This window comes from Vespula vulgaris, chromosome 10 (genome assembly GCF_905475345.1).
Source record: "Vespula vulgaris chromosome 10, iyVesVulg1.1, whole genome shotgun sequence".
In the NCBI taxonomy this organism is placed as follows: Eukaryota; Metazoa; Arthropoda; class Insecta; order Hymenoptera; family Vespidae; genus Vespula; species Vespula vulgaris.
In genome coordinates, this window is record NC_066595.1 from 7,749,784 (window position 1) to 7,767,916 (window position 18,133).

The 18,133-nt window shown below is 35.1% G+C and overlaps 3 protein-coding genes across 13 annotated transcripts in view; 1 reads left to right on the plus strand and 2 right to left on the minus strand.

Annotated features, from left to right (window-relative positions):
• Positions 1-8,716, minus strand: part of LOC127067200 (zinc finger protein 99-like) — a 47,687-nt gene extending 38,971 nt beyond the window's left edge. For 7 of the 11 annotated variants that reach the window (XM_051001859.1, XM_051001858.1, XM_051001856.1 and 4 more), the window contains exons 1-2: positions 7,461-8,303; positions 5,292-5,548 (exon numbers count right to left, since the gene is read on the minus strand). The gene's annotated coding sequence lies outside the window, so the exon portion shown is untranslated. Of the gene's footprint in view, positions 1-5,291; positions 5,549-6,323; positions 6,630-7,460; positions 8,312-8,414 lie in introns of those variants that run through there. The other 4 variants (XM_051001860.1, XM_051001853.1, XM_051001854.1 and 1 more) reach the window with 4 other exon arrangements.
• Positions 8,717-8,883: 167 nt separating this feature from the next.
• Positions 8,884-10,319, plus strand: LOC127067202 (KRR1 small subunit processome component homolog). Its single transcript, XM_051001863.1, has one exon. It carries the CDS (start codon positions 9,142-9,144, stop codon positions 10,162-10,164), a length of 1,023 nt encoding a protein of 340 aa, XP_050857820.1. The 5' UTR covers positions 8,884-9,141; the 3' UTR covers positions 10,165-10,319.
• A 236-nt stretch (positions 10,320-10,555) lies between these two features.
• LOC127067198 (polypeptide N-acetylgalactosaminyltransferase 2) overlaps positions 10,556-18,133 on the minus strand; it is a 99,110-nt gene continuing 91,532 nt past the window's right edge. Inside the window, exons 4-10 of the mRNA XM_051001842.1 lie at positions 17,748-17,846; positions 17,053-17,120; positions 16,699-16,950; positions 16,214-16,429; positions 15,919-16,138; positions 15,613-15,823; positions 10,556-13,788 (exon numbers count right to left, since the gene is read on the minus strand). Of these exons, the coding sequence (XP_050857799.1) occupies positions 13,519-13,788; positions 15,613-15,823; positions 15,919-16,138; positions 16,214-16,429; positions 16,699-16,950; positions 17,053-17,120; positions 17,748-17,846 (1,336 nt within the window). The 3' untranslated portion in view covers positions 10,556-13,518. The remainder of the gene's footprint in view (positions 13,789-15,612; positions 15,824-15,918; positions 16,139-16,213; positions 16,430-16,698; positions 16,951-17,052; positions 17,121-17,747; positions 17,847-18,133) is intronic.

The following is an 18,133-nucleotide window of genomic DNA, read 5'->3' on the forward strand; positions in this document are numbered from 1 at the left end:
TCGTTGAGACCAAACAAAGGATCTTGACGAATAGCTACGACTCCCGAAACTTTCCGACGAATGTAATTTTGATAAAAGTCATACGATTCACCCCAAAAATTAGTTTTCGATCTTTCGTAGAAACGTATAAAGGAAAAAAAATGTCTTCCAGTTGTCGAAATCAAACAGAAAGGCAAGCCGTTTATTTTTCCATTCGACGGCTCGGTCAAACGAGATAAAACATTTTGCGAAAATTCTATCCTGCGTAGAAAACACATTTTCCAAGAGAATTCGATCAGGAGGCAAAGTATTACAACGTCGGGATAACAACGTAAGATACATACTCGAAAGTTGAACGCTATAGGAAACAGTTATTCCTGGTGGATTCATAAAAAAAAAGTTCTCGAGTCAGCCCTCTAAAATAACACGGTACCCGAGACGAATGGTACACCATAAGCTCCTGAAAACGGCTCGCGTTAAAAAATCATAAGGGTTGCGATCTAGCGTGTCATCCCCTTAAATACTTTCCGGCATTGCGTGTTTTCTCTCTCTCTCTCTCTCTTTTTTGTTTTTGCTTTTTTTTTTATTTTTGGTCAAATCAGGAAACTCGTTCGTTGGTTGAAAATTCGAAATAAGAAAAAAATATCGAATTATGTAATAACTAGGATGACTCACTTGGCGGACTCGAGATTCTATTACTTTAAAAGTGGGCGGAAAGTGGTAAACAAGTGCCATCGAAACGACTCGAAACCCCAGAGAGTGAGAAAGCGGAAGAAGACGCCGCGGAAAATACGCGCGCGTTTCGTAAGCGAGCGCAAGCGCGAGCTAGAAGACCGATTTCAGAGAGCGACGATGGTTTATGACCCGTAACGCTTCGAGCAAGCCCCTTCCTGCAAAGCATCCATCCACCTACTCTCTCTTTCTCTCTCTCTCTCTCTCTCTCTCTCTCTCTCTCTCTCCCTCTTTCTCTCTCATTCTCTCTCTTGGCGCAACGTGACTCCATCCCTCCGTAAACTCGATCCAATATATTAGGGTTAGCTTCCATGAGAAGAAGCTATCGATGCTGTTGGCCGGAATCGACGTTTTCAACTTTTCGATCTGGGAACATCGAATCTAATCGATTTTCTTTGAATCGTCTTTTAATTTGAGTTTTTTTTTGTTCTTACAACGTTTTGAGAATAGTCTAAATCTTCATGTAAAGCTTCGAGACAGACCTTTTCGATTTCTCAAATCCTTAAAACTTGAAACTACCTTTCTACGATTGCTCGAGATAAGGGGTGGGTCCGGTAGGTTTGGAGATTGGGGTTGGCAACTTTGAAGGATATTTTTTATTCATGTGACGTATTCGAGGGCGCGGAAAAAACACATTCTCCCGATCGGAGTCAAAATGGAGACCGTCATAAGAACGTTGGTCCTTACATTCTGCAGGATGTTCAATTTTAAATTTTCTTCGACCAATGCCTATACTCGTTCTTCGCGTCGCAAACATGGAAGCCTTAGTCATGAATTTTCGATTTTTTTATATAGAATTATCGAATTGTTTGAAATAAAATTTATTCTCAATATAAAAATGAATATCTGTACTATAATGAAAAAGAATATATATAATATTACGTGCATGCAATATATATATATATATATATATATATATATATATATATATATATATAAAATATTACGTGCTACAGACATCATATACATACGTACACACATACATATACATATACATACATACATACATACATACATACATACATACATACATACATACATACATACATATATATATACACACACACACACATATATATAAATGTTTTGCAATCTATCTCGGATAATATATTTTATTAAATTATCTGCAACGCTATAACATTAAATATAGTACTAGGAGAGCAAGAGGTCGAAAGAGGAGCAAACGTTTCGGTATCGCCTCCGGCCATTAAAGGTTTTATCGATTATTTATATGCAGCCACGTTACACAAACGAGGTGCGCACGTAATTTCTCTGGCACGATCGCAGCGTACGCTTTATCGTTCGTATCGCAAACGGCAAGTATGAAAAGTGAGGGTTACATAGTCGTTTCGTCTTTCTTACGACAAATAGTGAAATTAGAAAAAAGAAAAAAAAAGAAGCTCTTTTACTAATTGCCCGCTCAAAATCGAAAAAGGTCAATGAGAAAAATTGCAGAAAAAGTCGAACCGAGTATTCCCATAGGATATCAACGAAATCCTGCGGATCGAAGCTTTTTCAAATATTTAACAGCAATATCCAATTTCGTCTTATGTATCCGTGTGCCTCTTCATGCCTGATTCGACGGAACCGTCATTCGACTAAAAGCTATTCTTTCTATTACGATCCCACTTATTATATCTCACAAATCGAATGGCCGGCCAAACTTTGATATTCTTTTTTATTAGAATATCGATCACGTCGATATCGATTTCGTAAATCGATCTTAGAACTTTAACGCATTGAGAACGATAGAAAATGTTTTATTTGGAACGCAAGAAAACGATTTCCTTGACGTTGCTTTCGGCTTTATCGACGTTCATCGAAACCCTTTTCGCTCGTTAGCTTCAAACGTAAAGAGAGAGAAAGAGAGAGAGAAAAAGAGAAAGAGAGAGAGAGAGAGAGAGAGAGAGAGAGAGAGAGAGAAGGAGTAGTAAAGGCTATCAATGACACGACGATATGGCTCGTCGGTTTTAATAGCGACAGCCCAGTCGGCCGGCTGAAAGCAGCAAAATGGAACTTCTAAATGGATAAGATATAAGAGTTACACTCGAGCGAAAGGAAGAATTAGGTGTCTGATGTATGAGACGCCGTCGTCTCTGCTCCGGCTTCCGGAGAAACATGCGCCGCGTAAACGAACGAGAAAATAGAATGAATTTCTAGAAATTTTCCAATCTACTCTTTGTTCAATACGAAATAACTCATAAATTAATGATTACTTAATTATTTAAGGAATCTTAAGAAGATTATCTCGATAAAATGAATATTATATTGGAAGGATTACTTACTCTCAATCTTGAAGATGCGATCTCATGAGAAACGAAAAGGGAAGTTGCAAGGGGAGGGAAGAAAGTCGTCGGTAGGACACAGGGTGATGCATGTGCCTTGTACGAAAGGAGTCGAGCTTGGAGGCCGAGGAAACGAGAAGGTTGGGTCGAGAACGTGATCCTGTGACTGATCCGTGAAAGCGTGAAAGGGTTTCCACTCCTTTTTCCACCCCTTTATCCACTCTAGAAGTAAGACGGGGGTGTCGCGAGGCGACGATCAATCACTCTGTGTCACGAGCGCTGCACACCCCCTTGCACCCCCTATCCGCTCACCGTCCTCTTCCTCTCTCTTCCTCTCTCTCTCTCTCTCTCTCTCTCTCTCTCTCTCTCTCTCTCTTCCTCTTTTTCTCCATCTCCTCGCATCTCGCAGTATTCACATAAAGGGTTTTCTACTGATATAGCCAAACGAAGTTTCTTCGATAAATGACGTAAATGCGAGTATACCTTCCCTCTCTCCCCCTCTGCTCACCCCTACACCCCGACTCTTTAGCCCCTTCCTACTTTCTCGCGATCTATCAGTATCTACGTCTACCATCGTCAATGAGATCAAATTTAAAAGCGATATTATTGTTCGAGGTAGCAAGACTAATGGGGTTTATAGCGTTCTTCGAAGTCGAGGTTATCGGGCGTCCTTCGATCTCTCGGCTGACGCTGCGAGATTACTGAAAAGCTTTCCATTCTCGTGCTCCAAGGGGAGTAGGTGTTAGCCTCACGAGATCGGAGAATTATCGAACGAAGAGGAGGATATCGGTCGTGAGAATGAGAAAGAGAGAAAAAGACGAAAAGAGAGAGAGAGAGAGAGAAAGAGAGAGAGAGAGAGAGAGAGAGAAAGAGAGAGAGAGACAGTGAGAGGGATGGGGGAAAAAGGAATATAAGTAAGACGGGAAGGGTCGAGATATCCAATGCCGCTTTTACGGTCTTCGTCCGTGTCGGAAGATACTAAAACTAATGTATTCATGAGATAATTATTTCTTGCATTCATTACGGAGCTGTAAAGTTTTTATTGGCCGGGTCTGGTCTCTGCGCAAAGGAGCGCACCCCGTACAAAGAGAGAAGACTCAACGAATCTTTTAGCGACAAAGCAAGCCGAACGGCTCTCTCCTTTAGATACGCGTTACGCTCGAAAGGGGGCAAAATAAGGGATCGAATTGGATCGTCTGTCCCTTTAAATTCGCGAATCGCGATTCTTCTGAAAACTCCTTTCGAATTTTCTCTCTCTTTCTCTCTTTCTCTCTTTCTCTCAGACTGGAAGGATGATTTTTACTTCGGAAAAGTAACGATGGAGGACGCCGCCCTCGAAGGATATATGCAAGGGTAGAAAGGAAGGAAGAGGAAGAAAGAGAAATCGAGGGTGGCATGGAACGTCCCGAAAGGACGAAGGCGCCGACAGAATATCAAAAAGCACGGACGGCACCCTGGACAAAGGCTTCTATTCCAACCGAGAGCCAGGATCCCAGAGAGGGAAAGATACATCAACTCCTGTGTCATATAAAAATGTGTTTATGCGCTGCACACGAGGAATGAAAAATATCGGGCGAAAAGCATCTTCCGTATCCTAGAGCAAGAAAAGAGAGAAAGAGAGAGAGAGAGAGAGAAAGAAAAAGAGAAAGAGATAGAAAGAGAAGACTCTTCGGTCGTTCCTTGTCGCTCGTAAAACGTTTTTCTTTCTTTTTTCCTTAAGAAAAATTCTCAGTTGCTTGTTGTCCGCACAGAATCGATAGTATTCCCTATCCTTACTCTACTCTGTTACATTCTCGAATCGAACGAATTTCAAACGATCAAAATTCTTTTAATTCATTTCTAATTAAATGCTGAGGAATTTCTTTTTTATTCTCTCAACTATCCTTCCGATACTCAGACACATTGAGAACGTGAACCTCGTATAACTAGGATTTCTGAACCTTTCGTTCACGTCTAGGACGTGAAGGAGGCAAGACATACGGAGCCAGAGCGCGGAAGAATGGAGTTGACGGGGCGAAAATTGTGAAGACCGGAGACGGAAACGAAGCTCATCGTTATACCATCTAGTAACGTTACACACGAAGGAATCTCAATGAGAATTCGAATTTCTCTTTATTCCTTACTCGAACATACTGTTAATGGTAATAATAAAATGAAAAAAAAAACACACAATAATAATAATATAAAAATAATTAAATTATCCGATTATAAACTCAAGCTGATCAATCACAAATTATATGTATGTATAAAATATTGAAAATCGTAAAAAGAAGTACTAGAATTCTTGTCACTCACCGATTCATGGTTTCTTCAGCATCACGGAACAAGTCGAGATAAGCAAAGAAGGCTGATGGAGAAGGATCGATGCAATGGGACTCTCGAGGATGTAGGGAGTCCTTGGGATAGTCGCGCGTGTTGCGGCTCCTGTCTACGCGATTCTCCTAATCCCAGGGTGAATTCACCCTCGCTGCCTCTCTCTGTCTCTCTCTCTCTTTCTTTCTCTCTCTCTATCTCTCTTTGAACCATGTCAGCCACTCGAGATTTCTTTTTCCCTGTAAAAGGAAACGGAATTGAAATCGGCTTTTCGGAATTGCGCGCCGGAGACGATGTCCCAAAGGGAGAGAAATGCAAACACGCTTTTGCTGAACGTGCAGACTTTGTCGAAAACGCGTCGACGTTCTGAAACAGCGAACAAAGGTAAGCAGGCTTTTGACGAAACGATTCTAGGGGATAGACTGAGGGGTAAATTTATTCGCGCTTATCTCTATTCTCACAATCAGAATTTCGACTTTTCCGAACAATTTCGAAAACATTTCTTCATTTGATATATCCGAGTTTTTTTTTTCATACGAAAAGATGTCTATGTGATTATTAATGTGTTTAAATGATTCCTTAAGGATCTATGAATCGTATTTTTTAAATGGATATTTCCATTTGGTAAGTCAATAATATAATTATCTTATTGTACGTATGTAGTAAAATGCTTAAAATAATACTATTAAAAATAATATTATATGTTTGCTTATAAAATAATAGTATATGTTTACTTGTTAATTATAATCATTAAACAATTTTCATAAAAAATAAATATCTGCAACCTCGTATTAAAACAATGAATACTCTACTGCGGCATCTTGCAGCGTTCTTTTGAACTATCGAGATAACTGTGTGAAGTCAATATGAAAGAGCTAATATCGCTTGCGATAACGTTATCATACGAGATTTTTGATACGTAACAAATTTCAAATTTAAATCGATTATATATTATATTATTTTTAATAAAATTATATTGAAATAAAATATTTGTAATAATTAATCTGTGTGTACTTTTCATATTTTTAAAATATCATCATACGTAGATTATATTATCAGTTGCATTATCTTTTTATTTTTTTTTTTTAATCTTCATCAGTTATTTTTTTTTTAATTACTATCTTTCACTTTGCACATATCACAGTTTGTAGTACTATAATAAAATTTCACTTTCACTTGAGCACATTTATTCTGATTTATCTGGTTTGATACTTCAGTACTATATAAAAATACATTTATAAAGATTTTAGAAGTAAATCACTGCAATTTTATATACTATTAAATAACAAGTTTAAATGGGAATGGTGATGCTGTCATTTAAGCAAAATATCCTCTTTCATTCAACTTCTACGCAAGACTGTCTACCCTTTAGCTTCTTCTCATATCGATGCAAAATGGAAGGGAAAGTAAGCTCCACCCCTTGCCATGCCTCTAACATCGAATAAGAATAAAGCTTAAATTGATCCGTGCTTTTTAACTCTAGCACACACCCTTTTGAAGAAGGAAAATTTATTGTCCACTATTTGATATAATATAGCTATAGACAAGAAACAAAGGCAACTGAAAGGAATACTTTTAAAAGAAGTGAATATAATTTATATTATTGAAATACCATATTCAAACAACTAAATCCTTGCCATAAAAAATTGATATTTAAAAAGAGATACAGACATTGTGAAGAAAAACGACAATATTTTTTGGTCCAAATAAAAAGGGTAAAATCTCTGATGGTGGGGAAAGAATTGAGGAAGGGATACCTCTGAAAAGGGGTATCTTAAAAAAGGGTGGCTAAAAAAAGGGTAACTCACAAAAAGGGTACCCTAAAGGATTGCATGTCAAAGGGATAGAGAATCAGTCTTCTGTAATGGATAGTAATATTGCTAATTGTATATTGTATGTTAAAAATATAAAATAAATATTTGTATAATAATTTGATTCGAAACGAATAATAATAATCAAGTTGATAAAAGTTAAAGATATGTAAATATATAAAAATGATATTAGAATAAAATATAATAATATGATAAGAAAAAAAGTATATGAAATAAATAATGTAAATATGTAATATAAGTATCGTTTGATTGAATATGTAATTTGTAAAAGAGACACACTTTATGAGAATGTTGATTTATGACTAATATAATAACTTACTACTGTTAAATCCATTAAAATTCATATTATTCAACACTTCAACAATATGTGTTCACTGATTGATGAAAAGATATACTATGACCTAAAGGCAACGGCTGCCAACGGAGAACTGAACAACCCCTTTTAAACAGCAACGTAGCTGGTGGTAGACTACGTTCCCCTGACCAATCACGAGAACCCATCTCCCAATCCCTAGGAGTAGAGCTTCCGTCAAGAGTATAGGAGAGAGACGGCATCCACTACAGAAAGATCTGTATTGGCTATGAGACGGAGCATGCCCCGAACGAATATTCCAAATCCCATAGCCAAAGGGGTGTGGTTCGATGGATTTTGACTGTATACAAGAAAAAATATTGTCCCAACAACTTCTATCCAAAGGAGATGAAGTATTTGTGATCTTGTCTTAATTAAAAAATTTTTTTCATATAAAAAATAATTACATAAAAAATAATAAAAAATATAGATTGACAAACCAAATACTTAATTTTACATAATATTACCATTTATTCAAACATAATATATCTATTAAAATAGGCCTATACTTTTTCAGCTGCAACACCCTTTTTTAACAGCTATCCCTTTTTTATGTGTAAAGGGGTGAAGCCCTTTACCCCTTTCAAAGGGGTTAAAATATAAAGGGAGACTAATGGTACATAAAAAGGCATGTGTGACACTGGTACAGTCTGCAGTTCAAATACATTCAAACATAAAAAAGAGTGCCTAAAGCCAAATGTTCGTTGGATGTTAAAAAAAAAGAAAAAAAAAAAAGAAAGAAACTAAACCAAAATACTGAGTATACTTGAGGTTCTATTATCTATATATATATTTTTTTTCTGGATCACACAGCAAACCGTGTTTGTCAGAGATATTATCATGCTTTCATCAAAATTTAAATCATTAATCATGTATTAAATTAAAATGAATTTTTATTAGTCGTACAAGTATATACTTAACCTCAGAAAATATATTCACTAAAAAATATTGACTGATAACTTGCACAAATAATTACATAAACATAAAATTATGCATATATTTTTTAATTTGACGAATATCTATAAAAAGTAGTTAATTAAATAACTGAACAATTATATTTCTTTTTCAATTTTTCATTATAAACGTATGATCCGTACACGTGCGCACACGCGCGATTCGCGCCATGAAAAGTTTAAAATTTTTTGGGAACTGTTATGTCGAGTACTGTTTTACCGATAGTTGTGATATAAATTTCATTACTCATATGGTAAATATAACATACATTATACATAATAACAATTTAAAGTAATACGTTGCTATTATATATGTTAAATTTTACGCTTTTTTCTACTTAGGAATAAACGTATATATAGTTTATATACAAAATATTATATTCATATCATCGGAGAATGGTAGTATGTTTACGACATACATTGATACGTGGCGCTCATGGGACTATTCGTACGTAAAAACGCGTGTCCTTTTCGTTTATATAAAATCACGTATTTTATCATTTTTCTCGAGAAAACGTAAAATAGTACAAAAGGAAACATTATTTTTATAGCTAGTTTTATTATATATAAAAATTTAATTTATAATCGAATACTAAAGAATACGAATTATAACCTATAAAAATCCTACGTGGATTTCGATTGAAAATAAAATACTTAGTATAATGTTTTAATTATTATAAAGTTTACTGTAAAAAATGAGTGACAAAGAATCAGAAGAAGTTTCGAAAGTGAGTGGACCTGTGGATAATGCCTGGTCGTTGAAAATTCCAGCATTCAAACCTGAAGATAATCCACATCGTCTTTTGGAGGAAAGTTCTTTCGCTACTTTATTTCCAAAATATAGAGAACAATATTTAAAAGAACATTGGCCTCTGGTACAGAAAGCATTAGACGAATATGCAGTTAAAGCAGAGTTAGATCTCGTTGAAGGTAGTATGACAGTCAAAACGACAAGAAAGACTTGGGATCCTTATATCGTTGTAAAAGCAAGGGATATGATAAAACTCATGTCTAGATCGGTTCCTTTCGAACAAGCAGTGAGAGTATTGGAAGATAATATTGGTTCCGATATTATAAAAATTTCTTCCTTTGTAAGAAATAAAGAAAAATTTGTTAAAAGACGACAAAGGTTAATTGGACCAAATGGATGTACGTTGAAATCAATAGAATTATTAACAAATTGTTATGTGTTAGTTCAGGGACAAACAGTCTCTGCGTTAGGACCTTATAAAGGTTTACAACAGGTGAGACGTATTGCTGAAGATACTATGAAAAATATTCATCCTATTTATAATATAAAAGCGTTAATGATAAAAAGAGAATTAGCGAAAGATCCCAAATTGAAGAATGAAAACTGGGAAAGATTTTTACCTAAGTTTAATAGTAAAAATGTTAGTAAGAGAAAACAACCAAGAAAGAAGAAAGAGAAGAAACCATATACTCCGTTCCCACCGCCGCAGCAAGAGAGCAAACTTGATAAACAGCTTATGTCTGGAGAATATTTCTTAAAGGAAGAACAAAAGAGAGCAAAGAAGAAGAAGGAACAAGAGGCTAGACACGAAGAAGCTAAAAAGAGAAGGATAGAACGCAGAGAGCAGGCGTTTATTCCACCAGAGGAAAAACCAGTAGAGAATAATGCAAAAAGTACAGAAATAAATATCGATGAACTAAAGAAAAAGATTAGGAAAGGAATGAAGAAACATAATGCAAAAACATAGCCAAGGAGAAATATTTGAAATTGTAATAGAGACTTTGATGGGTGTATAGATTGCACATGTAAGATCTTTAACTAAATCAATTTTATAATAAATGTTTCTGCAGAAGTGTCTTATAATTTTATTAGAAAAACTTTGCCTAGAATTGCTATAATATTATTTTTATCCTACATTTATATATATATATATATTTATATACATATATTATATATATTTTAAGTATATATTTATATATATATATATCCATATAAATATATATATAAAATTTATATATATTTATATATATGTATGTATGTATGTATATGTATGTATACATTTATGCATATGTAATAATTATACATTTGCGAATAGGATAGAGGATAATATTGATTTTCATGTTTTGAAAAGAAATTAATTTATGTAAAACAAAAAGATGATATTGAGGACAATTTCGCAATTTTAATTTAAACGAAATTATTTTTTCGACATATGCGACGTTGAATTATAAAATCATAGTGATTTTATTTTGTTTATAATATGCACTAATCGTCTTTAGAACATTCGTAATTTCTCCGAAATATTCGATTACGATCACACTCTCTTATAGAAAAATTCATTTTTCTAACGATTCAGAAGAAACCGCAAATAACAATACGTAAGGAATAGTTCAATATACAGCCTTCGTATTTTACTTGTAACAATGTTTCTTCATCAATTACAAAGGTATTTTATAGGATACGAATGTTAACATTGACTGATTACTTATTATCTTAACTTAATTTCGAATTTTCTTGTTATTGTTATCGTACAGTTTATAGACTTGGAAAGTACAATGTTCCGTTTCTTCATTAATTTATATTTATATTTTCACGTGATAAGGTTTATTTACAAGTATCAGCGTAATTATGGTAGAGAAACTTTATAGTTTCAACTCGTTCGTCATGCACGGAAGCAAAGAGAAAAAGTATCCGTATCTTTTATTATAGCAAAGAAGTATTATTTCGAGAAGTTAGGACGGGAGAAAGATAATTAATTAATAGAATATATGAAATTATTTACAAGGTCTTTTTCGTATAATTCTATGGGAGTGATCATCTCCATTTCTAATAAAGTAGGCATTCGTGAGAATGGAATTGGCCGGAAAGCGAAAGACCCAGGTTCGAATCCCAGTCCAGAACACCCTAGGGCCCAACTTTTATCACGAATCCTACAATTCTTGCACCTGTACGCGCGTCTACCACATTTTCACTTTGCGAGTGTATCTTAAATATGAAACAGACGCACGGAATTCGTCTACATCTATGTATGTACACAACCAACATACACGTAACATTACGATTCATATAAATTGTTCATTAATATTTCAATAATAATTTTTTTTTTAGAGTTAAACGCTTGATAAACGCAAATCTCATCTAGTAAAAATGTAAAAACTGAAATTTTATGGAATAAAAATTAAAAATTAAACTTAAAGATAATATATAAAATTTGGATGATAATGTTACGAGTACGCAGGCGTGTATAATGCATTCGCTTGTTAATATCGTATTCTCATTCTCTAATTTAGATGTACAATATACTTGTTATTAACGAACGTTCGTTATCTTTTGTCTGCCATTTTGCAAGAACATATCGATCATTTATAATATCTACACTAAAACATGTTATTACCTATTTAAAGTATCAATATGTAAAAAAACAATCTCCCAACAAACATTTTCGACTACATTGTTGTCAACATTGAAGATGACATTCGGATGGGCGCAATATCATACAAAAGCTCAATGCAAAGCGCGCAATATCGTACAATATTAAATTTCAAACCTCCGATAGATGCGAATCCGGCGCAAAAACGGCGGCAGTTATAATCAGTTATCGGCGAAAAGTCGAGGCCATAAAAAAAGCCATCTCACATGCCGATCTGCCTAAATCGTAAGAACTGCATCATATTGCTATATAAGTCACCGTGTATATGTACTTTCGCCTTTTCATTTAACGCATTGCGGATGTCTTTGTAATAATTAATTATACTAATTGTTTCTATACGTTTCACCGAAGAGATCCGAACGAAATTATATAGTTTATCGATCGATCGGTCCGCAATGTGTTAAATTATTACACGCTAAGCGTATCGCGATTCCCATCCGTTCGCACAACCAAGTAAATACATATATAATTTCTTACAAAAATAAATCTCTTTATCGAGAATCATAAAGCGTGGAGTCGAAACATTCGCTTTGTCTCACGATTCCAATCTTACGGATTGGAGACAAAAAATCTCGATGCGACCGAACGCTCTAAAAATTGATTAAAATCTGCTATGTATGTATATATATATATATATGAAAAAAAAAGAAAAGAAAAGAAGAAAAAAAAGAAAAGGAGAACGGACGCAGCGTAGATGAATTTTTCAGACTCGTAAAGATGTGACTAAAATGCTTCTCGAATCGATCTACGACCTATCGTCGATCATCGATAATCGTCAAGCTGTAAGAAATAATATCCTCATTCCTCCACGCATGCATCTTTTGATAGATTACAATAAAAAATAAAACTTGTGGAAAGTAGATATAACATCGCGAATGACTAGTAAAGAGTAAGGAAAAAAAAAAAACATTAAAATATTAATAATCGAACCTAGAGTTACCTCGTGTCAGAACGTATACACATTGCTCTATCGATTCTTCGTTTTATATAACATATGTACTAGTAAAATTATAATCTCAAATTGGTATTCATAAGCAAAATCTCTCGTCAAGTATCTTCTATATTAAAATACAATAATAGTGAAGTAACATCTGACTTAAAAAAAAAAAAAAAAAAAAGAAGGTAAAAGAAAATATATATTTTGAAAATAAATGCAAAGAAGTAATCGCTCGAGCGATTGTATTTCGAGATCATTACACATTTAAGTATACGCGCAAATCAAATTGTTCAGGGAAATTCGATGGGAACGTGCGAAGTCCTTACACTTTTTTTTTATTGTATTTTCTTTTTTTCTTTTTTTTTTATATCATGTAGCACGTTTTATAATATAAAAAATTCGGAGTCATCGTATCGATTGGTTTAAGAAAAAGAAAACCGAGAGTATGGTCCGTGATTCGTTTCAAGAACGACGATTTTTTCTAGGCCCAAAGAAGATGATGATGAAGTAGAAGAAGAAGAAGAAGAAGAAGTAGAAGAAGAAGAAGAAGAAGAAAAAGACGGAGAAGGAAAATCTCTCTTCTCTCTGCGACGAATTCGTCTCGCGTGTTCGTTTTAACGATCGAACGGACGAAACAATCGATCCTTTGGAAGATTTGGCGAACTCGTGGGACGAGAGACGTATTATTACGCGGTCGAGTAAGGTGATTGTTCTCATCGAGAGGACGATGGAAGTTAGTGAGTGTGATTGTAGAGATGCCACCTCTGCGTTTCCGCGTTAGAATCACATTTCTCCGCGGTGATTCCACGTTGAGCGTGATATCTGGAATCCACGCAGACGGGAATCCTAGAGTGCCTTATGAGACCACCTTCCAAGTGTCGCCACTTCTGATTTTCGCTGCCGTCGCAAACCTGCATGAGGAGCGTCGTACCTTTCGCGTAAAGTGGTAACGTCAGGCAAAGATCGTGATGCTTTATCAGACCATCCTTGGTAAGGCCCCATTCCTGAAATGATCAAATTGTTCATAATATAGTCCTTTAAACTTATATCTTATCATTCGTTTTTTTTCATCCTCGATCAAAATTTTCACTATCCACGAATCCTATAATGCATCGTTTCAGCTAGTGAAAAACTAATCGATCATAAATCATAAAACTATATTGCTTCTTTCGCTCGTAAATCTCGATGAAACTGATATACAGTGTGACAGGTTTAAATATATAAACTCAATAATTTTCCTATGTGTTAAAAATGGAAAAAATGTTTCATATTAACGTTGTACGATGTCAATCATATCGATAATTAATAGATTTTGAAATAATCACGGAAAGCCCTGCGAAGATTATGTTTAAATTTATAAATAGAATTCTATATTTTTTACCTTATCGCTGATATTTAATTATTTTCGAAACACTATCTATATTTTATATGAGTCATTAAACTTTAAATTTAGTATAAACCTGTCATTAGCATTATCCGATGTATTTCGCGGATAGAAACATAATTCGATCCGACTTTGTATATTTTTAAAGGAAAAGCAATGGAATTGTGCTACGTCGATGCAAAATATATAAATGTATTGCTAATAATGGAGGATGTATAAATGGAAGGACATTAATTTTAAAGGCAAGAGAAAACAAAATAGGATGAAATCAAATCGAACAAAAAAGGTTGAATCGGAAGGTTTCCAATACGAGTGGATTGAATCAGCTGAGATAGAACAGCCAAAGATAGTGGCAATTTTTATGTATTTTCAAATATTTTCGATTATCTTTGATATCCGAAGATAGTCAAAGATAACCGACAAAATTCTAGGTAAAACCGTAAATGAAGTCGCAGAGAAAACTCTAATTAAACCTATGAATGACATTGTGGAAAAAATCCTAGACAAAATTACAGACGAAACCCCAAACAAGACTCCAGACGCGCATAAACTAAACGAACCTAAATCTAATCCGATTCGACCCGACTCGACTCGCTCGAGTCGAAGTAAGTCGAACCTTTCTTGTTTTTTTCAATCTTGTTTTGTTCTGTTCTATTAGATCGTTTCTGTCCTGTCTTTAAAATTGATGTGCCAATGACATTAGCACGCTTTTTCATGTCCATTATTAAGAATATTTTCATATATTTTTCATCGATTTGGGTCAATTCGATTATTTTTCGACAATTCGCTAGAAGCACATAAAGTCCAACCCAATACATCATGATGTAGGATACATTAGATAACGCTAATGCTAAATTTGAAGATAAATGATTAAACAATGATCTGTAGAAAATATATAATGTAAGTAGTGTTTTGAAAACAGTCTTTGATGAAAGATATATAATAAAAAATATAGGGTTCTATATAAAAATGTAAATGTAACGTTTACATGGCCCTGTAAGATTATCGTAAAGTGAAATAATAATCGTTGCGATGTGTTCCCCTTGATATCATGCAACATTCGTCTAAAACATTTTTTTGTATGTTTAATACTTAGAGAAATAATCGCTTGTATACATATAAACCAGATATATATATATATATATATATATATATATATGCGTGTGTATATATGTATATATAGCTTTATTTGCCCCGAGCGTACGACTTACGAACAGAGTAACGTGTCACGCTCTTTCGTGATTTATAACGCGTAGGTATTACTACGAATTTTAACGTGGTATCTCTCTAAGAAGAATCTACTTTGAAAAATTGGACGAGTAGAATCAAATCGAAAGGAGTAATTTATTAGGTGTTCAAACGTTTGGACAACGTTCGTTTTCCCAGAAAGTAATTGAAGAAAATACTTCGTTACATTCGTTAAATGCATCGTACTGTTACGTACTTGATTGCCACCGGTATCGTGGCAGGGATATAAACCAACGTTTCCATCTAGCAAATGGCCCATGCTATCCAGACAAGCCGTGCCTTGCTTCAGAGATCCTCCTGGACCACCCTCACTCGTAGGGATCACCAATTCGGGATAGACGTGTTTCAAATACCAAATAAAGGGCTTGCAGCCCAGTTCTCGTTTCAGTTCCATTCTGTCTTGAATACTGTTGAAAAGCAATAAAAGGATTAGAGAAGATATCGATAGAACATGTAAACGAATTTTGATCTTTAATATAGATTTCCGAAGTAATCTACTTACTTTCCATAAGGAATGTTCCGTGCAAGAGGTACGGCATTATAATAAAATTGTTTATATTCATCCATCCATACTTCTGCGGCACGTCTCGTGTTCCGTGCGAAAACATTCCCACTACCACCAGGAAATGAATAAGGATGACGTTTTCTAAAGACATGACCCACTCGAGAACATGGAATAATTTCCAGACTGCCACCGCATTGCCATACACGGAAGGATATTTCTGAACAGATAATCGTGTAGTTTGTAGGGATTTCGAAATAAAACGAAATTAAAGAGAATTGTTAAATTGTCTCACCAAGATTTTCACCACCCCAAACGTCCATTTGGGTGTCATATTTTCCAAGTTTCTCAAAATAAGCTTTGTTGATGACGAATAATCCACCAGCTATCATCGGCGTTCTGATTGCTTGCGTTGGATCCTTTTGTCGTGCTTGTCTTTCGGCTTGGCTTAAATATTCCCATTTAAAAACTAAACTCCAATCGAAGCCTCCTCTCAAATCTGCCGATGCACCTATTACAGACAAATAATTTATTGATCCAATTTTTTCGATACAGAGACTCGAAATTTCTCGAAAAACTGGTTTTTCACATTCCACGTTCATTTAGCAAAGAGTATTGAAATTCCCGCTCTTTATTTAATTTTTCATCGATTATCATCGAAGTCAATTTCAAACTATATTCGATGGTTTTCATTTTTTAACGAACAATACGTGTACTTCATGGCCACTCGAACTTGAAGCGAGAGTAATTTTTCAATGACAATAGAGGCAAGCAAATTACCGATATATTGGAACGTATCCATGCTGATAACGTCGATTACAGGACAAACAACTCTCGTTGGGTCCTCTGCTACTCTTTCTAAAAGGGGTTGCAACCAATCAGCGTTGCACTCGCAGTGAGAGTCCAGAAACGTTAAAACGCTAGCAGTGGCCGCATCGGCGCCTCGAACTCTCGATCTCATTAAACCTTCTCTTTTTTCGTTTCTGATCACTCGTATTTTATGAATCCTTGACAGTTCTTCGCCGTCTTCAGCTGAAACGATGAATGGAATTCGTGTAAACAAATTTTTCCGATCGTAGACATATATGTAAAAAAAAAAAAAATAAACATAAAAATTCTAGCCGAAGTACTCACGATGATCGCTAAAATCATCGACCAATATGATCTCCTTGATCAGATGCTCGGGGCTTCTATTGAGTACGCTAAAAAAAGAAAAAAAAAGAAAAGGAAAGTAATTAAGAATTCTCGTTAATTCGAACGGTCGATTTATATGGTCGCCTTAAATAAATTTAAGGCTCCGTTACGCCTCTTGGTTCAACCTCTGCAAGAACTTGCCGACTCTTGACTACCAAAACTCTCCTTCATCTCTTTTCCTTCCGGTCTCGTAGATGGAAAAATGTTTTAATTAATACGAGACCGAGTTATGAGAAAAATCTCTGATTTATGCTCGATGCCAGAAACTCGTGGAACGAAGAGGAAGGAGAAGGAGGAGGCGGAGGAGAGAAAGAGAGAGAGAGAGAGAGAGAGAGAGAGAGAGAGAGAAGGAGAGAGAAAGAGAGAGAAGGAGAGGCTTGAAAAGGATCTCGATGTCTCGCCTACTTTGAACGGATATAGCACTCGTGACACGCGATGGAACGATGGAACGACGATTAGAAAATTCCATCGGCCGGCACTCTGAATTTCTTCACTTTTCTAGAGTTACTCGTATATAGCAGAAACTTTATTTTTTCCTTTTCGTCTATCCTTTAAAATCGATTATATCGAAACATTCGTTCGTTCGATATAATTTCCATAAGAACAAAAATATAAATGATTAAGAGAGAACTTACCTGACTACGGTTCTTAACAACGTTGATCTGGCCTCGTTATGAAAAGTGATTATGACGGAAGTTGGTGGAAGATCTCTTCTCCATTGTTTCATCCGACACCTGGAACAATGAGAAGATGGATAATATTGTGAAGGATATAAAGGACTTAAAAATAACTAGATTATAAGTGCAGACGATTGTGGTTTCGAGGATAGCACGATATCATAATCGAATAATATTAAGGCAAGTAAAGTGGTTTCCTCGAAAGTACTCGCATTATAATTCAAGAAGAGACGGTAGAATAGGAAGGAGAAGGCAGACTTTCGTTTCGCTGAAGTAAGTCGACGCAGAAGGTACATAAACGTGGTTAGGTGACTAGCACGATCCCAATATGTCGGACCTTCTCT